Source organism: Lissotriton helveticus, chromosome 11, assembly GCF_964261635.1.
Source record: "Lissotriton helveticus chromosome 11, aLisHel1.1, whole genome shotgun sequence".
In the NCBI taxonomy this organism is placed as follows: Eukaryota; Metazoa; Chordata; class Amphibia; order Caudata; family Salamandridae; genus Lissotriton; species Lissotriton helveticus.
Window position 1 is genome coordinate 911724586 of NC_136072.1, and position 27042 is coordinate 911751627.

Consider the following 27042-nt stretch of genomic DNA (forward strand, 5'->3'; position numbering starts at 1 on the left):
CGCCCACGTGCCAGGACCCCGGAGCACTTCTTTAGATATATCTTCTTAAGTGGATACTTTTCGCCTTTCTTCATAAAGGCCTGTAAAGACACTTAAGAGATAGAAAAGACAATAATGCAGCCTAACTAAATAGGCTACAAAGGCCACAACTTTATCTTGAAATGAAAAAGATGCCATATTACTATTTTTTGTGTAAAAATAATTGTTATGGTGTTTAACACCCAGAAAAACTCCTCTTCACAAAACTCCTTTTTCATGATAGAGATGAAAGGGCGGGACAGAGTAGCCCCATAGGCTGCCATTATATGTCTTGAACTAGAAACTGTGCCTTTAAGAAAACTCAGCTGGTATTTTCATTTTCAGCGTTGGCGGGGTGACTTGTACCCGCTTTGAGTTGATTAGTGTGTTTTTTGTGAGATACTAATACTGTTGGTGTTGCTTACTTTGAGCTGACAGTGCTTTGACTGATACTCCCTTTGGTCTGATAGCATCCTGGTGGTACTTTCTTTGATAGTGTTGTGGCTGGATACTTTCTTTAAACAGATAGGGCTGTGACTAGCGCTGCTGTTGAATCAATAGTGTTTCTCTGGGTACTTCCTTGACCTGAGTGTGCTCTGGTTGATTCTCCCTTTGAGTAGATAGAGATGTTAGTGCTTCCTTTGAGCTGATAGTGATGTGACTGGTTCTCCAACAGAATTGCACCAGTGTGGCCTGTGTTTACTTTCATAGTAATGTGGACTGTCCTTCCTTGGAACTGAGAGTGCTGCGGCTGGTGCTTCCTTTCATCGGGGTTTGGTGTGGCTGGTGCATCGCTTGTTGGTGCTGTGGTTTGTTTGTCATTTGTATTGTTAGTACTGTTACTGTGGCCGGATAGTGCATTAGCTTGTGCTTCCTTGATGGTTTTGTGGCTTGTGCATCATTTGAACTGATGGTGCTGTTGTGGCTGACACTTTCTTTCAGCTGACATTGCTGCGGCTTATGCTTCCTTTATTGTGCTGTGATTTGGCTTCTTTTGAACCAATGATGCTGTTGCTTCTGCTTTCATTGACGTGGGAAAGTTGCGTGTGTGTTTTAATTATTTTGTATTACGGTGCTTAGTGCGTCCTGCGATGGCACTGTGGTGATGTCGCAGGTATATCGAAGGTACCATGGCTGGTGTCTCCTTTCAAAGTGCTGTGGCTGCTTCTTCTTCTGATAATTCTGTGGCTGCCCTAGTGTTGTGTTATTTAAGCTGATAGTGCTGTGGTAATGTGAAGTAATGATGGTACTATCTTTCAACTGATTTAATTATACTTAATTTCAGAATTCTGTGATTTGGCTTCATGAATAATTTGATGTTGCTGTCATTGTTGCTTTCTTTGAGCAGATAGCGAGTGTTCCAGTATTTCATTTGAGCTTATAGTGCTGTGTCCGACACTTCCAAGTGATGTTGTTTGTGCTTCCTTAACGTTGATCTTTCTGTGGCTGATGCTTCCCAGGCTTTTATCGGTACATTCTTTGAGTTGATAGAGCTGTAGCTGGTGTACCTTAGTGCTGTTGTTGGTTCTTTCATTGTGTTCATCTTTCTGTGGCTGATGCTTCCCAATGCTGCTGTTGGTGAATTCTTTGAGATGATTGTTCTGTGGTGGGTGCTTTCCAGTGCTGTTGTTGTCGTGTTCTTTTCCTTGATAGTTCTGTAGCTGATGCTTCACAGTGCTGCTGTGTTTGAGGTTGTTTGAGTTGATAGTTCTGTGGTAGGTGTTTCCCTGTGCTGTGACTGGCCCTTCGTTTCATCGAGTGTCTTGTTGCAGGTGCGCTCCTCCATCCCTGTGAAGCGTATCTGCGCGGTCGAGCGAGTGGATGAGAACGCCTTCCAGCAGCAGAACATGATGCAGATCATAACCCAGGACAACGAGGGTCTCCCCCACACCATGTACATCCAGTGTAAGGTGAGTGACCATGAAGATGGGCTGGAGGTAACCAGAATCACTATGGACTTCCATTCACCAGAATGACAGCTGTATCAGAAGTGATATCATGACCTCTCCATGACTTCACAGGGACCCATATCATGTGACATTTATCCCAGTGCCAAGACAGGAAATTACATCAGTTGAAATTTGACCACAATGACATGACAGGAATTGGTATCACTGAAGTAAAAATTATTCTACAATAAGTTGAAGCTAACTAATATAATGACTGAACTAGTAAAGACTATTACAGGTGTATTACTGTTATCATCTGCATATTAACCAGGGTATACATGTCATATTCCTTAACCCCTTCGATGCTCATGACGGAACGGTTCCGTCATGAGCGTCGGTTGGCCTGTGCTCATGACGGAACCGTTCCGTCATGAGCCGGTTGGCTCATTAGAACCTTCAGCACAGCGCGAGAATTCGGGCCGCGCTGAACGTGTTAAAGCCTTATCATGTTATACCAGAAGGAATCTATGTAATATCCGAACAGTGTCATGAAATTCCTGTTTGCAACCTCAAATGCCAAAGCGACTCCCTAAATATCCACGCATAGTCCTAAATTTACAGACAGAGCTTCAGATGCCCAGAAAGACATAACTTTAAATGGGCAGAGAACCCATCTTATGAATATAAATAAAAAGGAAGAGTGGTATATCTTTGTTTTTGCGGTTTTGTTAGTAACACCGTAGAGTTATTCCCTCAGAGAAGAGTTTACTGATCCTATGCTAATGACATATTTTAGATAATAGTTGGGTGATTGTTCAGCTCGCAAGTAGCCTCAAATGGTGACTGTCTGTTAACCCAATAGAAATCTTGCATCTTAGTTTCAACACAATTTAATATGAGAAACTTCCTTAAGCCTCCAGATCCAGGGCATCATTTTTTCCTGTTTTGTATTAAGTAAGTGCACAATACATTCCCATATATGGGTAATGCGAAATTACAATATATCTTCATATCAACTTCCAAGACAGTATACAATATCATATTATTGAACTTCCCCACCGAGAATCCACCCTAGCAACTCAGAAACCTCCCCCTTGCCTGCCGCTTTCAAACCATCAACATTTAGTAGTTCCTATATTTGTCCCATTGCGTCAAGATCATCTCCCATTTTTTGGGGCATCCCCAACTCTCATAGACCACCTTTTCAGCTTGCTGACACCAGTCTAAATCTAGTTCCCAAGCCCCCACTTTCGGTGGTTCCACCGCCCCCCATGCTGATCCAGGGGGCCTCATTAACCCTCCAATCCTTTGGGGGAGACACATTGGTAAGATCTGATAAATCAAGGATCGAAATAGGTGTATGGAAGCGGGGTGTTCGGAGGATCAATTGAAGCCATGAAGAACTAGAACTAAGAGATTTTGAAAGGTACATATTTGTGTTTAGATGTTGGGGCCATTAGCCTTTTCCTACCAGTCACCACTATGATATAAAGATTTATAATGAGTAGCAACTTTTATATAGCACACTTTGACATCAGGAGATAATATATTGTCTGCAATACTAGTGTTCACTAAACGGGCTGGATTTTGTAGCAAACAAAAATTAAGTAAAAGGGTCAGAGAGATTCTTGCGGTTGGGGGCGGGGGATTTCGCCAGACGACAATGAGGGGAAATTAAATAAATAATTATTTTCCCTCGTCGTCGTCTGTTGAAGTGTCCCCCCACCCAGCCCACCACTCTTCCCTGCACGGGCCGCCGCGGTCAAACCATAAGCAAGGCATAGATGGAGGTGCAAGATATAGTTAAATACAGCAGCACAAATATTTCTCTTCCCCGTCCTTTTCACATTCAGATGTGGCAAGACAGTCTCAGAGTAGTGGTCTACGACCATTCATATCCCCAGTGATGACATTACAACTCACAAACCAAATGGGAAAAGCCCCACAAATAAGACTGCCTGCCAGGATATGCCAGCATGCAAACGTATGTTTTCTTCAACCGCTTAATGTCCAGGAGATGACAATGGCCCCAAATTAGAGGACCGCTGCATGACTGAGGATGAGTGACACATGTACTATCATGATTGTTTTTCCTAGTAGCTATGCTGTGTCCACACTTCGCCATTGGGTTCCCCAGAAATGTCTGGTTTACAGTGTACATAAAAGGAAGTTGATACAGTTCTATGACGAAAAAATAACCATTTTATTGTTTATAACAATAATTATTTTGACCTTACATTTTATATCACATGTAATCAAATCATGATAGTGAATGCAAACTAGGTAGGGATGGCCCATGCTCCTAATAAGGCCTATGACCGAATGGGGCACAAGAAATGGCTGAAACATGTCGTAGAAATTAAGTGGATATGGGAAACATTGTTTTCAAGGAACATCTCTGGTCAATTTTTTAATTATGCCTAGGGCAGCCTCTGAATAAATAGACACATTTTGGTTTTATCTTCAGATCATTTTAGTTATCTAGATCCCTGCTTATATCCCGAAAAATTTATTTGGGACTCCACTCCCTTCACTGTTCGATTCCATCAAGGTGGTATTTGACTACCTGGATGGGATGGTGCACCTGTGACAAAGCGTGCCGCAAAGAATTGAGGGTGAGGTGTCCTCTTCCAATATCTTTGGATACCTGTGATATGCCAGGAGACCACCAACAGTCCATGCAGAGAAACCTACATACTTTGGCTGTTTATCATAGTGCAGAGCCTGGTGACCTAGATTTTCTCCCAAGCGCCCAATTCCAAAAAGTCTCATTTTGCTGGTCTCGACCAGTAGGAAGAATCCTAATTCATTTTCCACTTCCCCTCCAGATAGGGAATTTAAAAGTATAGATGTATTTGGCAAAAGTATGTTTTCTTCAGCCAATTTGACATTGTGCTCGGTAAACACAATCTGTCCGCTGGGCCAATACACCTATGCTCCTTTGGACCTAGTGAGGAAGATCTGGTCCGGATGATACCTAATGGGCAAGATGAGGTCAAACTATGCCAGTGTATAAACCACGTAGTGCCTTGACAGGGTGAATGATATCTGTGTGTCTCTTTGCTGACATGCCTGGATGAGGTCTCCTCTGGGTTCCCCAGTGATAAGCAGGCTTCTCTCATGTATATGCCCTTTGATGATTTTCCCCTTTTTGGTGAGCAGTCAGACTCTGCCTTGAAACACTTTAAGAACAGTAAAATTACAGCCAGTTCCTTGGGGTTGTTGGCCCTGACAAACAATTTCTGCACCAGTTTCAGATAGAAAGGGGCTACTCCAGAGGTCTGGCATGTAGACAGATTTCTTGACCATTCATGCAATGTATAGCCTAGTCTATGGGTTTGGTAGATGCTGTGAGGGTCAACAGGGGGCATCAGCCTTCTAAGTCTTCCTCCCCTGGTACGACGGGCAACAAACAACTTTAGTTTGCCCTTAATGGGCCATGCCCACCTGGTGGAAGGCAGGATTCGGCACTTCCTTTATTGGTTGGTGAGCCATCACATATAACAGATTGGGCCACCTAGTGGGAGGCAGTATTGGGTACTTTGTTCCAGGTTGGCGATATATCACATGTGACAGATTGGTCATACAAATTATTCAAAATGGTTATGCCCTACCTCTTTTTCCTTCCCACCCAATAGCCCTGCCATACCAGAACAGATTTCAGAAGAGCATCGGTCCATCCTCATCCAGGAGGTATGCCTCTTGCTCTCCAAAGGTGCCATATAGAGGGTACTGGACTGTTACTCTCACCATTTCCTCATCCTGAAAAAGGACGGGGGAGGGGGTTCATGCCTATCTTGAACCTCCATCACCTGAATGCTGAAGCTGCGGCAGTCACGGCAGCCGCGAGGACGATTGAATTTTAAACCACTACCAGCAGGAAATTGCGAACCTGATCAGAGGCCACAGCTCAACGAGGACATAGAGGCCCCCCAAAGCCCCGTCAATGATTTACCTTGGCTTCCTGTAATTTAATGAACTACCCGAAGCACTTACACACGATGTCGCCATCTACTATGGCTTACTAGATGGGACTAGTTTAATCACTCCAGTGATGAGATCAATATACCTATTGACAAATCTCCTCCACCCAGAAAATGAATGTTTCCCCTCCAAACTGTACTAAGATACGGTCTACTGTCTAGACTCCGTAAATCCTTAAATTATTTCAGAACGCTCACCCAGTCCTGATGATGATCTAAAGTATCCAAAAGATCGAAACGTCGTCGACCCCCTGTTGAAAATCCCCCCACTTGTACATATCGTTCTGGATTTCTATGTCTAATTGTGTGATATTTCGTGTATCGTCACCTCCACTCAGTCATGTTACGCACCCTTGTCACTTATGTGAGCACCTGAATGTATTTATGTAAATATCAATCTGCATATTATGATTAAATGACTATTTGCTGCCCTATGAAGCTTGCTCCCCTAGCGATTTATTCATTAGACCAAATAATATTTAACCTTGTGTTACTGGACCTTAGGCTTACCATGAACCAATGTTCTTACCATAAATATTAAACCCCAGGTTCGCTTAACGGGGTACCCTTGTTTCCCAAACCTGCAAGCCTAGGGAGTCACACTGAATGTGGCATCATGGTCCAAAGAACGATGGACTGGGATGTGGCCCTGAGTAATTAATAATGGCTGAGATTAATTCAAGCATTCCATCCATCACTTTTGTGATGGATGGAATTATGCCCTAAGTGCAATGGGCATACCCAGACGGCATATGCCCAGACGTGCTATGCCCTAAGTGCAATAGGCATACCCAGAGGTGGGTACGCCCTAAGTGCAGTGGGCATACCCTGACGTGGGTACTGTGGTCAGTTTGCCATTGGAACCAAGCTGCATGTCACTAGCAAACCCCCACTATGCGAAACTGGTCTTGGGTTGCTTGTGTTCGGTTCAGAGAGGACCTGGTTTATCAGTACTTGAGTGTGACTCCCAAGCTTTGAGGGCTTGTCTAAAAAGAAGCTTGGGGTTGTCTCAGATTTCAAAAGGCAGGGCGGTCTGAAAGGTTGGATCTGACAGGAAATGATCTGTCATTGAGCGGGACCATTTTTATCAGAAACAGAAGGCATTTTTGCAAGGTTTCAATGTTTTTCTGTGATGATTATGCTTTTATGAAGATTTGAGCAGCAGACAGATATTGCACAGATATATATTTGGGTGATGGCCATGGTTTCTGAAAGTTATGAGAAGTTTAATTCTCCATCATAAGATTGTGAATCCTGAGACAAGCTATACCTCTAGAATGTGTCTGTCGTCTACTGAGGTTCCATCGGCTCACTGTGCAACAAGGAGTCGTGCTCACCTTACAAGGCCAACATGCACCTCGGTGTTGTGTTCCTTTACAGGGTGGGGGAGGCCTGGTAGTTTCTGCTGGACTTCCACTTTGGGTTGCAGCCATCCTGGGATGATTAGTAAGTCCTGGCGGTGAACTCCGCTCTGTTTTTTGAGTTTGTGGAGTTTTCCGGACAGAGAGGAGTTTTTTTCCTCGCTCACTCTCTCCAACGTCAAGATGGCGAGCGCGAGCAAGGAAAATCCACCTCACAGTGAGATTTTTCTCCGCTCGTGCTCCCCAACGTCAAGTTGGGGAGCACGAGCAAGAAAAATCCACCTCCTGGTGAGATTTCTCAACGTGGGCGCTCAGAGTTCTCAATGCGGGTGGTCATGACTGTTCGTGTTGAGAAACCTTCAGTTTTCGCGTTGAGAAAGTTGTCACTTGAATAGAATATCTACTCGAGCGGTGGAAAAGAAGCAACGCCCTCTGGCGCTGCACATGGTGCTATTCGTGTTTATTTTCCAGCACATGATAAACCCCCGGTGCTTAAAATCGATGCAAAGAGGCATGACCAAACGCTCTCTGCTGATTGCTAAACTCCGTGTAGCACAGCTGAGTTTTTGGGTCACTTTGCGGAGTTCTGCAACTCCGCCCAAGCTTAATGATTAGGTTCATTCCATGTAGGGAAGGCACAGACTGGTTAAAAGAACAATGAGATGCACATCAGAATAAATACTACAGGTTCAGTTTCACTGAAATATGCCCAAATATCAAAGTCTTTCTGTTGGAACAGTCAACCCATCGAAGCTTTAAAGATCTCTGCTCAGATGATCAAACCAATGCAGGCCCTTAAGGCCACAGTTATGGGAAAGACTTTTCCTCTTTCTTCATTTCCAAGCCTGCTCTTCGACCACAGCCTGGTGAACACACACGCACCTGTCAGGTGTCTGTGATCTCCTGCATCCAGGGGGTCCATGCTCACATTTTCACATGCTGGGCCTTCAGCTCTCCTCTCAGCAGGGTTGTCAGAGCCTCACTTGCATCTCATTCTTTTGAGGGAAATCTTGCGGTTGTATTAATATTCTACCTCCTAAAGGGTATTCACTAAAGTTTTGCCCTGGCAATCACATGGCTCAAAGGAAAGCTGGGCATTGCATTGATTTTCTTACCATTATAAAAGTCACTACTTACAGCACAAAAATGCACAGGGCCATGCAAATGGCCACAAAATCCTTTCTGGATCAAGGCTCACAGATGCCTCTGACCTAATAGAGTATCCCTGTGTTTCCTGCAAACGATATATAACTCTGCACCTGTAAGGAACAGGATCTGTGCCATCACCTGTAGAGATACAGGATACTCTGACATCTCCTGAAGGAAAATAGACTATCTCGTAGTTACCACCTAGAAATCGGATGGACTGTTGCTCCTAAGAGGAAATGGGAAAACTCACCATCTCCCACGGCAATGTGGAATATCTTGTCATATTTAGCAGGCAGATGATAATTACTCTCATCTTGAATAACAGTAGGTGATATCAGACCATCTCTTACGGGAAAGTGTAAATGACTGTCATCTTGTGCAATAGTATGCAATATCAGACAATCTCTTACAGGGAAGTGTAAATGACTGACATCTTGTGCAATAGTATGCGATATCAGACCATCTCTTACAGGGAAGTGAAAATTACTGTGATCTTTACAACAATATGGGATATCCCACCATCTCCTGCAGGTAAGAATTAGCTCCATCTTGTACAACAATATGGGATATCAGACCATCTCCTACAGGCAAGGGAGAATTACTATCATCTTGTACAACAATATAGGATATCCCACCATCTCCTGCAGGGAGTAAGAATTACTGCAACCTTGTACAACAATATGGGATATCAGACCATCTCCACAGTGAAGGGAGAATTACCGTCATCTTGTACAACAGTATGCTATATCAGACCATCTCCTACAGGGAAGTGAAAATTACTGTCATTTTGTCGAATAGTCTGGGATATCAGACATCTCTTACAGGCAAGTGAAAATTACCGTCATCCTGTACAACAGTATGGAATATCAGACCATCTCTTACAGGGGAGTGAAAATTATCATCATCTAGCACAACAATATGGGATGTCAGACCCTCTCCTACAGGGAAGTAAGAATTTCCGTCATCTTCTACAGCAATATGGGATATCTCACCATTTCCTGCAGGGAAGTAAGAATAACTGCCATCTTGTACAACAATATGGGATATCAGACCATCTCCTACAGGGAAGTGAGAATTACCGTCATCTTGTACAACAATACGGGATATCCCACCATCTCCTGCAAGGAAGTGAGAATTACCACTATCTTGTACAGCAATATGGGATATCAGACCATCTCCTGCAGGGAAGTAAGAATTACCGCCATCTTGTACACAAATATGGGATATCAGACCATCTCCTACAGGGAAGTGAGAATTACTGTCATCTTGTACAACAACACGGGATATCCCACCATCTCCTGCAGGGAAGTAAGAATTACCGCCATCTTGTACAACAATATGGGATATCAGACCATCTCCTACAATGAAGGGAGAATTACCGTCATCTTGTACAACAGTATGCTATATCAGACCATCTCCTACAGGGAAGTGAAAATTACTGTCATTTTGTCGAATAGTCTGGGATATCAGACATCTCTTACAGGCAAGTGAAAATTACCGTCATCCTGTACAACAGTATGGAATATCAGACCATCTCTTACAGGGGAGTGAAAATTATCATCATCTAGCACAACAATATGGGATGTCAGACCCTCTCCTACAGGGAAGTAAGAATTTCCGTCATCTTCTACAGCAATATGGGATATCTCACCATTTCCTGCAGGGAAGTAAGAATAACTGCCATCTTGTACAACAATATGGGATATCAGACCATCTCCTACAGGGAAGTGAGAATTACCGTCATCTTGTACAACAATACGGGATATCCCACCATCTCCTGCAAGGAAGTGAGAATTACCACTATCTTGTACAGCAATATGGGATATCAGACCATCTCCTGCAGGGAAGTAAGAATTACCGCCATCTTGTACACAAATATGGGATATCAGACCATCTCCTACAGGGAAGTGAGAATTACTGTCATCTTGTACAACAACACGGGATATCCCACCATCTCCTGCAGGGAAGTAAGAATTACCGCCATCTTGTACAGCAATATGGGATATCCCACCATTTCCTGCAGGGAAGTAAGAATTACCACCATCCTGTATAACAATATGGGATATCAGACCATCTCCTAAAGGAAAGTGAGAATTACCATCATCGTGTACAACAATATGGGATATCCCACCATCTCCTGCAGGGAAGTAAGAATTACCGCCATCTTGTACAGCAATATGGGATATTCCACCATCTCCTGCAAGGAAGTGAGAATTACCGCCATCTTGTACAGCAATATGGGATATCCCACCGTCTCCTGCAGGGAAGTAAGAATTATCGCCATCTTGTACAACAATATAGGACATCTCATCATCTCCTGCAGGGGAGTGAGTATTACCATCATCTCATGCACCATCATCTGATGAGGAATGAGAAATACCACCATCTCCCGCAACCGTACCAGATAAAATGTCCCTTTATGTCTTCCAGCAAAACAGGATAGCCCGCCATCTCTTTAGGATAAATGTCGTATCTCGTCATCTACTGTGGGGAAATGAAACATCCCGTCACCTCCTGCAGGGAACTCCGATTTCCCGTCATCTCGTGCAGCAAAACGTGACATCCCGCACTCTCCTGCGCAGAAACGTCATCTGACGCCATCTGCTCAGCATCGGGAACTCCTGTCGACTGAACGGGAAACCCATTCCTCGCAGTCCCAGTGCTTCCTGTGAACACAACGCTTACTGCACGCGGAGCCCTATATAATCACCAATATTATTAGTAAATTGTTTATTGAAAGATGCACAGACTTGCCTCGGGGCAGTTTTAAAAGGCCCGTTTTTCAGAGGGCTGTCGACATGGAAATGCCCCTTCCATCCCTCTCTGCAAATGGTCCCCCACTCCAGCCACTAGCAGAGATGGGGTTGCCTTGGCAACCTTGCTCTGGAAACCTCTGATTGCCTCAGACTGGAGAGCGTCCCAATTAGCGAGAAAGCAAGACGAGAGGGGCTTGGTAGGGTGATCAGACAGCTGCGGGTGGGAGGAGGGGGCTCATTAAAAATCGGTTTAATTATCTAATTAGCAGCTCCCTATGATGTTTTCTCAGTGGGAGGAAGCCAGGCCCAATACACACAGAACAGGAGGGAGAGGAGGTAGATACATGTAAAGCCGAGATGAAGGAAGAAGTGGGGATGTGGTGAGAAAAGAGGGAAGAGAGGCTATTCGCCAGACCCTTTATGTAACCACAAATGGGAGTGGGCCAATATAGATCCGTGCCAGTGTACCCTACCACTCTCCCTCCAATCCCCATTGCTCAGTGGAGATTTCCAGTTGGCTCAGTCTCCAAGACATGCCATTGGCCTTTGTGTGGAGGGATCCCCTACTGAGGGAAAATTAACCTCATTCTCCATTACCACTAAGTCAATTTCCTCTCAATGAAGACATTAGTTCCAGGGTGAGAAACCTCCGTCTTCATGATCATGCAGTCATTGGCCTCTCTTGGTGGATCTTTTTCAGGAAGGAGAGTCATCGGTAGCCACAGTCAATCAGTCATTGGCCTCAATAGGATGGATCACTTCCAGGGATTAGAGAGACCTCAGTCTCCAGGGTCATTCAATCATTCACCCTTCTGACCATTCGTTTTAGAGATCGTCGCCAATGATGCCTCAGTATCCATCATCATTTTGTCATTGACCTCTCTACGTACGTATCATTACCAGAGACAACCCAGGCTTTGGACTCCGATGTGGAGGCAGCTCAGTCTTCATGATCATTCAGTCATTCACTGGTCGTTTGACGTAGGTATCCTTTCCAGAGATCTCAGTTCCCTATGGTGTATCAGTCATGGACCCTTCTATGAGGATGCTGTCTGCTGTGATAACTCACTCTTCACAGTCATTTGACAATGACTCATTAATTGGCTCTTTTATGCTGATATCACCTCCAGATCAGTCTCCATGCTCATTCACTCACTGAGGCTTCCATGGAGCTGTAATTCCCAGAGACACAGCAGTAACTATGGTATGTGAGTGATTGTCCTCTACATGGAGGGATCACCTACAAGAGGGACCTTAGTCTTCGTGCACTCTGCTCTTGTGGATGATGCAAACAGGAGTGGGCTGTTCTGCAGTCTTCATGCATGTACAGTGCTATCATGGGATGTCCTCCAGGACATGACGTGTAGTGTGTTCTCTGTCCCTACACAGTTTCCTCTGGCCCAGTTGCCCAGTTTACTAGGAAGTAAAATTCTTGTAGGAGCAAGCAGCTGGGTTCTAGCAGACAGCACCAGCAGGACTAGTCACAGGATTATTATCATATATTGCCCACCTCAAATGACCTGCTGCCAGTAGATCATGGAAAATATTGCAATTTTTGTGGATGAGAGGAAGAGATTGCTGATAACGCAAGTAATTCACCAAGGTTTGTCCATCTGATACATAGTTGAGAGACGGTCTGAGTTGTATTGCGAGAACTCCCGTGTTGGAGAGTATTCTTTAGTGGCAAAAAGGACCTGTTGGTAATAAATGCGGGATCTGTATCTAGGAGCAGAGTCCGGTTATAGTCCTTCCGCCTGCAAGCCTGGAGCCCCAACAAACCTTAATGAATTACTTGCTTAATCAGCAATCTCTTGCCCTGAAGAAGCCCATTCATTGGGCGAAACGCGTTGGCTGATTCTATTTCTGTGCGTACCAAAAACACGACTGAAAATAAAAGAAGAATACCAACACAAGACTCACTTCGTCAATCTGATTTTGCTTTTATAACTTGATCTAATTTATGTTGCCTCTCATCCACAAAAAAATGGCTCTAGGAAGTAGTTGGTAGGTTTGTCTCCCTTCACACTCAGTCCTTCCCGTCTCCATTATGGGATTGCAGTAGGCATTGAGAGGTCTTCGTTCTGCTGGCCTGTCCATTCCCTCTCCGGATTTTTTTTTTTTTTTAAGACCAATGGTCCCAAACGTTATTTAGTTTCACAGATAAGAAGGCAATTATTCACACAATGTCATAAAAAAAGAATAACTACTACAAACGGTACCCAGCAAGTATCACATTTCGACATGTCAGTTATACAGGAGTGAAAATAAACAGTAGCCAGGGGAGATGCATTAGTCCGCAAGCGGCAGTGCCAGGAAATGTCTCGTGCTGTAGTGCTCGTGGCCCGCAGCACTGCAAAAGGACCAACGTGGTCATGAAAGTCAACAACCATTGTCTTGGGTCGCGTTCCCTGATTGACACAGTAGCAGTCAAAGGCAGGATCATATCCCACTTAGTCATACGGGTCGCTGGGTTTCAGTCTCCTGTTCCTGGCAATGTCCAACAGGCATTGTGTGAAAAATAAACAGGGAGGGGAAATCGAGCATTATCATGAGTACAGCATAAACAATCTCTTTGCCAACCAAGAGACATAACTGGGAATCAAAAGAAGGGGGGGAGGAAGAAACATTTCAACAACTGTTGGACTAGTATTTGTGTGTACAGTAGTGTATCAGTGATCCTAGCTGTGTGTGGTGCACCCTATGTGGGCCGTGTGGGAGTGGGGGCGGTTGAGAATGTAGTGTCGCTGCGGCTGTAGGGCAGGGAGGGGGGGGGAAAGGCGGGGGGGACAACAGGGGACACCTCCCCCGGTGGGCAAGACCCCGGTGGCCGGGGGAAGGGAAGGGGGGGGCAGAGGAGAGGGGGAGGGGGGGGGGAGCTCACGCCACGCCCGGACAGCAGTCAACTGGGCCCTCACTATTCCGTGTCGGGGCGGTCACGCTATACCGGCCTGGGTGCACGCCCGATGGTACGCGGTCAGGGTAGCGTCCCAGTCGCGGGCGATCGGGTACTTCCGTAGGCCCGCAGTCTCCTCCCTGTGTAAAGACACACTCTCCGCGCAAGCCCAGTTGCCAAGAGAGCGACGCCAGTCTGCAGGGCGCGGTGGGGTAGCACTCTTCCATCGTTTCGTGACGAGACGTTTAGCCGTAATGAGTCCTAAGTCCCAAAAACGCGCCCGCAGTTTGGTTTGTTTGGTTCTCTTGTAGAGTCCCAGCAGGCATGCCTCCCAGGTTTTGGGGAGGGTGTCACCCGTGGCCGCCGTCAATGTGTCAGTGACCGCCGACCAGTACAAGGCGAGGTGGGCGCAACTCCAGAGTGCGTGCAGGAAGTCCGAATTCAGGAGGCCGCATCTGGGACACGCCGATGATGTGAGTCTGAAGTAGCGATTCAGTTTGTCAGGAGACAAATACGCGCGGTGTATGATGTAATATTGGATGGTCTTAAATCGCGCGTTGCGAGGAATATTCCTGGCGCCCGCTAATACTGTGGCCCACTGTTTGTCAGTCCAGTCGCTACCCCGGTCAGTCGTCCACTTCTCCCTCAGTCTTCGAGAGGAAAACTGAGTATGACTGTGCAGCGCTTGTGCTAACCAATGCACTATATGGGAACCATCGCCCATCACATGTAGATACTGGATAAGCATATGTGCGGATGGCTCGTGTCCCATGTCACCCCATGCCTCCGTCAGCTCACGGAGAAGTCTGGCATGCGTCAGAAATTGGCCCACCGGTAGACCGGTATCTGCGGCCAAGGACTCGAAGGGCAACAGCTCTCCGTCGCCATACAGGCCGCCCAGTTCGTCCAAGTCTGCCGCAGTCCAACTGCGTAGCTCGGCCGAGGACAGCACGCTAGTGCCCAAGGGAGTCCCCAGTAGAGGCAGGTTCGGGGCATAAGGCACCGTACTTTTGGTAAGTCTGGTCCATTCCCTCTCCTGATAAATAGTCTTCAGTGCTTGTGGCTTCTTGGGTGAGAGGTGGAGTTTTTAGTTTGTGTGCCGTTCTTCTGAGGTTAAACACTCCTGGTTCTTGGCCTGGACCTTACATGCCTCTGAATGCACAAGCTGTTCGGCCCTTTGTAACATGCTCTCTCTTTCCCACAGAACGTAAACGAGTTGAACCAGTGGCTCTCTGCGCTACGGAAGGCCAGTATTTACAACGATCGGATGCAGCCTTGCTACCACCCTGGGGCCTTCCGCAGCAGCCGCTGGACATGTTGCCTGCAGTCTGACCGCACAGGTGAGTTCAAACTCATTACTTGGCCAATGGGGCTGCTGCCTGACTGCACAGATGAACTCACATTCACTCTCTCTTTCCTGGTCCTGCTGACTGCTGCATGACAGCACAGTTGAACCTTCACTCACTCTCTCACCACTTGACCTGTTGACTGCACAGGTGAGCCTTCACTCACTCTCTCACCACTCGATATGTTCACTACTACCTGACTGCACAGGTGAGTTTTCACTCACCCTCTCACCACTCGACCTGGGGACTGCTACCTGACTACGCAGGTGAGCGTTCATTCACTCTCTCACCACTCGACCTGTTGACCCATTGACTGTTACCTGACTGCACAGGTGAGCCTTACCTCACTCTCTCACCACTCAACCTGTTGACCTATATACTGTTACCTGACTGCACAGGTGAACCTTCACTCACTCTCTCACCACTCGACCTGTTTACTGCTACCTGACTACACAGGTGAGCTTTCACTCACTCTCTCACCACTCGACCTGTTGACCTATTGACTGTTACCTGACTGCACAGGTGAGTCTTCACTCACTCTCTCACCACTCGAACTGTTGACTGCTACCTGACTGCACAGGTGAGCCTTCACTCACCACTCAATCTGTTGACCTATTGACTGTTACCTGACAGCACAGGTGAGCCTTCACTCACTCTCTCACCACTCAACCTGTTGACCTATTGACTTTTACCTGACTGCACAGGTGAGCCTTCACTCACTCTCTCACCGCTCAACATGTTGACCTATTGACTGTTGCCTGACTGCACAGGTGAGCCTTCACTCACTCTCTCACCACTCAACCTGTTGACCTATTGACTGTTACCTGACTGCACGGGTGAGCCTTCACTCACTCTCTCACCACTCAACCTGTTGACCTATTGACTGTTGCCTGACTGCACAGGTGAGCCTTCGCTCACTCTCTCACCACTCAACCTGTTGACCTATTGACTGTTACCTGACTGCACGGGTGAGCCTTCACTCACTCTGTCACCACTCGACCTGTTGACTGCTACCTGACTGCACAGGTACATCTACACTTACTGTTCCACGCTAGGCCTGTTGATTGAAGTCTGATTATACAGGTGAGTCCACACTCACACTGTAGCCAATGGGCCTGCTGGCTCTCTGCACAGGTGAGTCCACACTCACTCTCTGGCCACTGGCCCAGCTTTCTGCAGTCTGGCTGGACTGGTGAGTCTACAGGCTCTCCCCGCCTCCCCCCACGTCCCCCCTGATCCTGCTGTCTACAGACTAACTGCAAAATGAGCCCTCACTTTCAATAATTGTGCCTCCTCAAATGGCTGCTTGCAGCTTGCCCCTCGTGTACTGTTAACACTTAATGGGAAGGAAAGTTTCACCCCCCTTTAAGATTCAAAGGATCAGTACCTCATTTGTGCAAGCCACTGTTTTTAACATATTAGAATTTATGGATTGAATTTGCGTAAGTAGTTCTCTTGATTTGATGCCCATGCTGTGCCCAGTGTGCAAAAGCTGGCACAGCAGAGTGGCTAGAGCCTGACTGCACGTTAGCTGAGCTTCTAAAGCATCCGAATCTAGATATTCACAAACTGCAGTTGTGCCAAAGGCTCCTAGAAATATCCCTCGTGTAAGATGGGGTAATCTCAAGGCCTAGTCCCACTAGAGGGCAACTAGCACAATGCAAATCATGTATGAAATAAAAATGGTGGGGTCCTATCAAATATCCACTTGAAAGTATCAAATGTGTCAACTAGATACCTCTAAAAAATTGAGAACACAGGGGGCGAGAAATCTGAATAAAACCAGACTTGACTGTTGTGTAAAAATGAGAAAAAATCCAAAATATGACAACAGTCCATCTTAAATAGAACTACGCCCGGGATTTTTGGGAAAATGTTAGGAACTGCATCAAAAGGATATTGGAGTAGTTTCCAGAGAACATGCTTGTAAACTGGTAAGACAACGTCTGGTAAAAAAATAGTGAACTCTAGGCCTTTGCTTCTACGGTTGTTTGTACTGGAGTCGCTACTTAGTCAGTGTATGCACAGGAGCTTACCTGGCACAGCATTAATGAGTTACCCTGGAAGAGGAGGGCGCTGGCAGTGTTCCATAGCCCCCGCAGGCAGTGAATTGCCCCAAACTGCTGATTGGCTGTAGTAGGTGACTGTGGCCACTGCAGACGGACCCCCGCCTCAAAGAGTGTAGACTGGCTGCCTCTAGGGAAATGGACACACTTTGGAAGAGACCACTGCCTTTCATTTCTATGGAGACGGGAGAGAAAGGTCAAGGTTTGTGACACTGAAATGAGGGGATTTCTGGCCGAAGCCTCCTTTTCCTGGGGTCATGTCTAGTCTGAGAGCACAGACTGCTGCCCATGCTCTGCTTGACCTGACTCTACACAGCTTCTTCAGGCAGGAGTGCTCAGTCTACAGCCCACGGTGTTTGACCTCTAGCTGACATTCATCCCTAGATTTGACACTCTTGCCACCTGACCATTAAATGCTCCGCCTCTCAGGAGGTCATTACACACCTGTGGCCAGCTCTCCTGACATTCAGCATGGAAGCCCTAACTGGAGCGCATGGCAAGGTATGCGAGCCCCCGTTCCTAATGATGATACCCTGTCTCTTCCCCATTCCTAGAGATGCCTCTGGACACTCTGCCCGGCGTGAGGGCTTAGAACGGTGCCTGTTCAATGCCTCCACTCTCTCAGCATCACCGCTGTGAGAAGCCCCTCACGTGCCCATTGGCCCTTCCTCTGCCGGATATTATCTCCATGTGGGAGGCCCTGTCTCCTCTCCTCTGATGCCTCTGGGTATAATCTCCAGGTTCGAGGGCCCCATATCTCGACCCTAAATGCTCAAAACGCATGGCCTCTCTGTGTGGGCCACTTCTAATTACGATAACCTTGTCTCTTGTCGTCCAGGTAAGGCTCACCCTCCCGCTGGATATTAGTGGAGTCACATACCCATTCACTGTTTGGCCTCTTTCAGGAAAGCATGTCTAGCTTGGAGAGCTCAGTGTCCTAACCACAGTCTCTGCCTCCCACTGTAATGGTCAACAATTGGATGAGGGCAAAGCGTCCACGTGCCGGCCCCACGGCCATGACATGCAGTTTGTGCACTGCCTTTCACTGGTGATGTTACTGACACCATGTTTTTCTTTTCCAGTTCGAGGCTGCGGTCGGACGCACTCCGCGGTTACCCTGGGGGACTGGAGCGACCCACTGGATCCAGATGCAGAGACACAGATGATCTACCGGCAGCTGTTACTGGGGAGAGACAAGCTGAGGTCAGTGCTGCAACACCTCTTGACCCCTCTTGACCCCTTGTGTTCAAAACTAGTCAGTGACGCCACCAAGCCGGACAGCGCACCGGCTTGGCCGTCAACTTTCCCCATACCATAAGAATACATTTGAGCCAGTCCCAATTTTGCACTCAACAACACTGAGCATGCTGGTACTCGTAGTTTCACTTTCCACTGAGAAACTGTGTGTGATCTCAGGACCCTGAGAACTCTCACAGGATAGGCCCGGCAGATGTCAAGTTTTCAATTACGAGCTACCCTGGGGATATTTATATAAAGGCATCTTCAAGGTCAGTGGCATCAATGTGCAGCCCCTGGCCTACACCCCTTTTTCCACGGCTCCCAGATCTGCCCTGTTCCCCTTTCTCTAACTGCTTCACGACCTCCTGCTCTGAAGCAACAGCTACAATATTCCTCCAATGATAACAAGCCATGTTTCAGCTCTGGCTGGAACATTGTGCACAACAGCATACCTCCATACATCTTTTATAAAGATGAACAAACATAGAAGAAAAGCAACTCCCAATCAGTGAACAAGACAAATGTCGCTTCGAATCGAGTTCAGTCCACATGGCACTGAAAAAAACACTGCAGCGCACCAGCATCGCCTCTGCTGCTAGGCAGGAAGTACTGTGTTGTATTGTAATTGCATTTATATAGCGCTTACTACCCCTAACAAGGCGTCAAAGCACTTTTTCAGCGAGTAGCACGCTACTCCGGAACCCATAAAGGATTAGTGGTGAGTTAGTATAGTGAAAGGTGAAAGTAATTTGAGTGGTGGATATGTTGTTATTTGGATTGTTATTTGGATTCAGAAGGATAGAGAAAGGGCAGAAGAGGGAAAAAGATTTGCATTTATATAGCGCTCGCCACCCCTGATGAAGCGTTGAATCGCTTTTTTGGCGAGTAGCATGCTACTCTTGAAGCCATAAACGATTACTGGTGAATTAGCATAGTGAAATACGAAAGCAATTTGAGTAGTGGATATGTTAGTCAGTTATTTGGATTGAGAAGGATAGTGGAGGGATAAAAGAGGGAAAAGTTTTTCATTTTTTATAGCGCTTGCTACCCCTGATGAGGTGCTGAAGCGCTTTTTTCAGTGAGTAGCACACTCCTCCAGAACCCTTAATGGATTAATGGTGAATTAGTATAGTGAAATATGAAATTGATTTGAGTGGTGGACATGTTAGTCTGTTATTTGGATTGAAAAGGATAGTAGGAAGGATAGAAGAGGGAAGGATTTAGATTTCATTTTGTTTTGAGCTCATAGCAGTTGGAGGAGGATTGAGATGAGTAAAAGGGAGGTGGATGGGGAAGAGTCAAAGGGAAGGGTTTAGAAAGGCTGGTTTGGGAGATCTGAATTGTAAAAGAGGCATGAGACGATGCAAGGAGGGATATAGTAGGGAAGAGCCTAGAGAGGGTTATTTTGGGGATCATAGTAGTGGTATGGGGTGTGGGATGAATGAGAGAGTGGAGGTGGAGGATATATTGATAGAGGCATAGGGTGAGAAATAGGGGAGTGTTTTGCCTTGGAAAGAGTAGTAGAATGCACTGCTGAAGATACACCGAAACAGACATCAGAACAGGCCACTTGTTTACAGTCTTACCATAGTGCTCAACATTCTGATCTCTCGCCTTCATGGGACAGTGCCACACATTTCCTAAAGCAGACCTCTATCTCCCTGGTGTGACCTTTCGTTCATTAACCACTCGAATCAATAACCGAGTGCACACCACGGTATGTCAGGTGGTAATAGACCAGTCAGCCTGGTTGATTTTTTGCATCAGTACTGCATTAATCATAGAAAAAACAAATCTACAAATATCAAAATGTAAATATAAAGCACCCCCGTTGCCCACTTGTCTCTGCCCCATTAGACTGTTTTCATACCCTCATGTGCCCAGAGTGACCATCATGCCTTCAGACCCTCGTGTCCTCTTCTTCCATAGTGTTATCAGGTAACCCACCATTAGAGCTGCCACAGCACTGGCACCCGTTAGGGCGGTCTCGCCAGAGAGACCAAGGTTACATTGTACGTGCATTGGGTCCGCAACCGGCTGAGCAGCTCTGTAGCAATCAAAGAAGCCACTCGTGACATTATATACAGAATTGGGTGAAGCTGTATTTCTCTATTCCGCCACTAGAGGTCACTGCGTCACTGTTTGGCACGCTGAAGGTCAGGTATTTGCAACAAGAGAGTAGGACTCATTTGGAGTTATATTAGATCGGGAGCCCACCCTATGACCTGCGCTTCATGTGAGCCAGATATAGGCAGAACCCAATTGACAAATCACTCTTAAAGGCGCTCTTCCGAGATAGGGAGAATGAAGAAAGCACGAAAGGCTAATGAGGATGAGCTATCGTCGGGAGTGACCTTGGGAAACAGAATTTAAGAAAGCTGATGAAGCCCACAACAGGCTCCAAAATTTAGGGGAGGCGAGGTGCAGCCAGACACTAGTAATGCTTTCAGAAGCTGAAATAATGGTCTGTTTTGCTCTCACTTGGTGTCCATGTACATATATCGCATCTGTTGTGATGTCATTAAAATGCAAAAGGTCGCGGACTTTATTTTTTGGATACATTTTCAGTTTGTTTTCCTAGTAAGTACTGTTCTGCAATTGACTAGATTGGCTACAAAATCAGCAGTTCTCCTAAAAGTAACATATATTTCAAGCTCCAGTTTGTGGGAGTGATGCAATTTCTAGCACTATAAAAACACAACTGCTACTATTAGAGGCAGGCAAGAAAAGTAAGGTCCCCCCCAGCATTATCTGGATACCTGGCTCGTGGCTCGACCCATAGTGGCTGGCCCCCGAAAATACAGTCGAGCCAAGTATTGCGGAGGAGCATCGCCCCACTGATTTTAAGCAGTGCCAAATGGAAACACAAAATGATAATAACTTAGAATTATTATCATTTTATGCTTCATGTCCTGCTGCTTTGCGGGCAGGCAGGCAGGGCTGCTCTGCTGTCGGAGCAGGGCAGGAGAGGAATGGTTTAACCACTCCTAAGTACGCAATGACTGTTTGGCTGGTCCTCTCGGGCCGCCCAAACCAGTCATTGCTGCATTGCAGCATTGGGATTGGCTTAGGGGAGGGAGCCTGGCTGCCTGTTACCTATTCCTAGAGTTGGAGTCAGGAGAGCAGGAGCAGAGTCAGGGGACTTGGCAGCAAGGTAGTTTCTTTTTTTGCCCCCGTGACCTCCCCGCAACAACCTCCAACAATAACCCCCAGCAACTTTCCCCCCGCCCACAACAAACCACCCACCCCGCCACCCACAATCCATACCTGCCACCACTGGAGCCAAGCATCCCAGGCACCATCTTTTTCTTTCCCTTAGTACCTGTAGACGCATGAAATGAGCACATGAAAACTGAACACATGCCCTTTTGTAGTTCAGCTGGAATTCACTCTGACTGATACGTTTGATATACTCAATTTTTTTTATAATACATATATATATTCACAAAAAAAATCAAAAGTTAAAGTAACGTTATCGGTAGGAGAATATGTCAGTGACAACATCAACGTTTTGAACAAAAAAAACACAGTTAACTATAACGTGCTCTCAAGTCATTTTTATGACCTCACATATTACATCACTGATGACACCATCCAATGAGTGTGCTAGTTTGTTTTTATAGTTTACATAATGGCAGGTAACTACCGCATTACTTTTGTACCTAATTTTGTAAAGCCTGTATCCAGCTAATCGGCGTAAGTGTTTGCAAAACACTTGTGGTCCTAATGCACCATAGGTGTGTATTGTATTGAACACGTTATTAATCTTCGTATTGAAGAGTAACTCTTTGTGCAGGTGAAAGTTGATGACTTGTGTTCATTATATTCCACACACGTTTTTTGGTACTGGAGAAAGTTTTTCAGGCAGGGCAAAGATTCCATGTACTACATACTAGAGTCATATTTATAACCCAGTTTTCGTTGCTCTTGCATCACACAACGTAGTGCAAGAGTGACGCAAACTGTAAGTCAGATTTCTTAAGCCACTCAAAGCCACTTTGCAAAGCTTTGAGTGGCTCCAACTATCTGGAGTAACGCAAAGCAACGCAAATTGCTGCATTACTCTATCCGTGGTAGGCATTCCATGGGTGTGCCTATGCAACTCCCATGGTTTGAAGTATTCCCAGATTTACAAGACCTTGGAATGCGCCAAAAAGATGCACCTCACAGGTGATGAGTACCAAGGACAAATATTTTGATTTCTCTTTGTTACTTCCTCTTTCAATGTTTGCTGAAAGAGGAAAATGTCTCTAAGGATTGTTTTTGTGCAGGAAGGTTCACCTCCTCCAAAAAACAATCCTGCATGCAATGCAAGCACCCTTGCACCATGGTACAAGAGTGCCTGTATTGGTGCTAGGATGTCAAAAGAGCACCAGTGCAGGGGAAAAAGTCAGGAATGCGTCATATGCCGTAAATACGGCACACTCATGCCCTTTCTCAGAGCAGTGCAGCAAGGTGACTTGCTGCGATGCACTGTGCCACTATTCCATAAATATGCCCCTAAGTATTGTGAGCAGCATTGACTTATTGGACAGAATCATCTCAGCATGACAATTTCGACTTAACTTAGAAGACTGTGTGCACCAGGTACTAACCTATGTACATGTGCTTGTTTTGCTTCAGAAGATGGACAATCTGCAAAGTTTTCACCACAGTTTAAAGGCTGCAGGTACTATAATCTTTAGCACATTCAGATTTTGGTTATTTTAAGTGAATAGCCACTCCTGAACAAGTTTTGCATAGAGTGGACACTGTTCTTAGATACTTTTTAGGTTGCAGCCTCTGTCTGGTTTGCTAAAGACATCTTGGGGACATTCAGAAAGTTGACCTAGGAATACATTCTGCCCAATGCTTACCATTGGCTTTATGGTTTGTAACTCACATTTTCTGGCTTTCTATTAGGCTGTCCAGCTCGAGTTCATCTCTCCCGTTGCCCAAACCTATCGTACTGTATTCTTCCAAAGACTCGCTTTCTGTAAACAGGACTTCACATTTTGTTCTTATCTTGTCACATTTGATGAGCATTCAAAGATAGAGGCCAAATGTCCAGCTGTATCTTCCATAGAGCTTGGTGGGTTTCTTTCTTTCTCTGACTTCAGAGTGAGACAATATATGTGAGAATCATGTTGGCTACTGGAGACTGCTTGAGGAAGGCTGTACAATGTTATTTTTTTTTCTAGCACACCAATTTTTTATTAAATGTCTGTAAATGAATTGTGCTAATGATCAAATCAATACATTGGGTGATGACATTTCCACACATTATCATTTTTGCACTGTATACCTTTATCAGTAAAACTGTATGTGAGTGCAAATGTAATGGTCATTTCAACTGAAGAAGTGTTGTCTATAGTGGCAGTACGCTACCATACATACTCCACATTACCCCCACCACTGCAGTCTATTCTTCACCAATCCACACTCCGCCACTCCACTCCAAAATGCAGCATTGCACCCTTATGTGCACCACTTTACCCTAGGTCTCTCTACTCTACACACCTCCACTCTACTCTATACCACTGCACTCTACCTCACTCTACTGTACTATGTACCTTTGCACTATTTGCCACTGCACTCTACACCACTCCACTCTATACCACCTTTTTTATTTATTTTATTTTGTTTAAGGAGTATCATATAGTGTGAACATGTCCCTTATGGGTATCAGACTGCTGTACAGATATCAAAACCAGCTAACCACAGAAAACACAGCAGACAAATAATGAATACTGTTAGCAATATGTTGTACAAGTAGCAAATAAGTAATAGCAGCAAAAGCAAAAAAAAGAACAGACAAGAAACAAAATATATATAATGAGAACATATGAACTTAGCATACACTGGATACAGAAAAGAATATAGGAAGGAGAGTTCGATTTAGTGAAATCAGGACTCATTGAACTAATCTGTAATTAATGCTGAAGGTATCTATTCAGCAACAGCTTTTTAAATTCATTTTTGAAGGAGGTAATAGAAGGATTAGAGCTAGTTTCAGGAGGAATTGCATTCCATTTTCTGGGGAAAGACCAGAAGAGGAGCGATTCTAAGTTTTCATTTTGTTGAACGTTTGTGGCTTTAACACTAGAGAGTTAGAGTTTCTTAGGGAGTGACTCCCACCCGGTAGTTTAGGCTTTTTAGCCAGGCGTGTTGTGATGAAGAGCTTTATGGGTCATACAGGCTATATTAAACTGAATTCTAGCGACACACGGGAGCAATTCAGATATTTCAGGTCAGGTGTGATATGGTCATGTTTGCTATATCCTATGATGTGCCTCGCAGCTGAGTTAGGGTGCCCTTTAATGGAGCCAGCTTGGCTTTGGGTCGTCCTGTAAGAGTGGTATCCCTGTAGTCTAGGCAGGAGATGACTAGGGATTGGACTCCCAACTGAAAGTCATTTGGAGGCAAGGAGGGTTTGATTTTCCTAGAATGTTCAAAGGGAAATTGGCTCCTCTGGTAGTTGCACTGATGTGATCTTGCATAGCAGGTATTTGTCCACTAAAATGCCTAACAATCTAGTAGAATCCTCAACATGTGGGGTATAGTTGAGCACTGTAAGCTGTTTGAGCCATTCATCTGTGGGAGTTGAGAGATTGTAGGGGACGATCAGAAGAAATTCTGTCTTGAGTGTGTTTTGCATGAGGTGATTGCAGGTGAACCATTGTTGGGTTTTCGGTAGGGCACTATTAAGAGTTTTCTTATCTTCAGGTGAGAACATTTTCAAGTATACTTGTATGTCATTCATGTACATGTGGTACTGTATATTTAAGTGTGTAAGAATTTCGGTAAGCGTCTCCATGAGGAAGTTGAATAACGTGGGTGAGGGTGTGGATCCTTGAGGTACTCGAGACTGGAGTAATGTCAGACAGGGTTTGATTAACTTTGATTTGTTGAGATCTATTATGAAGGAACAAGGAAAACCAATTTAAGACGGGACCAGATAAACTCATCCTTTTCTCCAAATGGTCTATCATGTTGTCATCTTGGACCGTATCAAACACAAAGGAGAGATCAAGGAGTATAAGTAGGCAGGGTTCATTCTGATCAAGTAGTCTCAAGACGTAATCCACAATGTTTGTCAGAGCCACTTCAGTGCTATTGTCTGTTGTACAGCCAGATCGGCAGTGGTCAAGGAGCTGAAACTGTTCCATGTGGTTGCAGAGTTGTAAGTGGAGAAGTGTGGCTCACTGGTTAGAGGAGGCAGACCTGGAAGCAGAGGTCAGCCCGGGACCAGGGTTCAATTCCCGGCTCGGAGGGGTCTTGAGTCCTAAAATGTCCATGGACCCGACAATTCTCGCTCCGGTGCCTACTCGATTCACGGGTTCACACTCTGCGACTCTGGGCAATAGCTTGCTTAATCTCCACAACGGCCCCTCGCGGCGGGATGCCTGGCTTTCACCTTGCGGATACCCTGCCGGGGTTATCTCACAGGGGAATACCAGGACGGGTTCCCTAAGCAAGCGCTTAGAAACCGCTTGGTGATTTGCGCTATATAAATTCCTGTACATTTACATTTACATTTAAGTGTACACATTTCTCAAGTAGCTTTGCTAGTGACATAGTTTTATTAATAGGGTAGAAATTGTTGAGTTCAGACAAGTCAACATTTGGCTTTTTAGGGATTGGGGTAACCTGCCCTATCGTTAAGCAATCATGAATTGTGCCTTGGGAGAGAGATGCACTGACAATCCTAGACCAAAGTGGGAGCATGGAGGATTTAAGCTCTTCGATGGGTTTGGTGGGTAGAGAATCTTTGAAGTGATTTGAGGTATTATTTGATAATATTGTTTTAAGTATCTCAGGCAGTTTAAAGTTAGACCATGCAGCATTATATTTTGAAGTCAAATCAGAGAGGATGCCAAAGGGAGGAGAATGAATTGAGACTGGCTTAGTGGCTATTGAGAAGAGAATAGGTCATCTGATTCAATCTTCCTAATTTTTTCAGTGAAATGAGCTGAGAAATCTTCACCACTTGGGAGGTTCAAATTATCTTTAAGGTGTAGGTTAAATCTGCTGCTAGCTTGCTGTTTTATGATTTCGAAAAGCTTTTTGGGTCTGTTTTTGGTGTTGTCCAGTTGCGTCCAAAAGTAGTTTGCTTTGGAGCTACGTATGAGCTTGTTATAGTAGCTTTGTATTGACTGCAGGCGCTGAAGGTGTGTTGTGGAAGGAGATAATCTCCATGCCCTCTCAGCAAGCCTTAATTTCCACCTAACCTCATTAAAGTCACCACTGAAACAGGGATTGCAGTGTCTACTGGGTATTCTTTTAAGCTGCTTAGGAGCAATTGTAGCAAATATGTCTGATGTGGAATGGATGTAGTGATCGGTGAGGTCATTCACATTTGT

The 27042-nt window shown here is 45.5% G+C and overlaps 1 protein-coding gene across 1 annotated transcript in view; it reads left to right on the forward strand.

The window, feature by feature from the left end:
* RASAL1 (RAS protein activator like 1) overlaps nt 1–27042 on the forward strand; it is a 780163-nt gene that overhangs the window by 712764 nt on the left and 40357 nt on the right. Inside the window, exons 17-19 of the mRNA XM_078667168.1 lie at nt 1791–1928; nt 15254–15389; nt 18544–18664. Coding sequence (XP_078523294.1) covers nt 1791–1928; nt 15254–15389; nt 18544–18664 — 395 coding nt within the window. The remainder of the gene's footprint in view (nt 1–1790; nt 1929–15253; nt 15390–18543; nt 18665–27042) is intronic.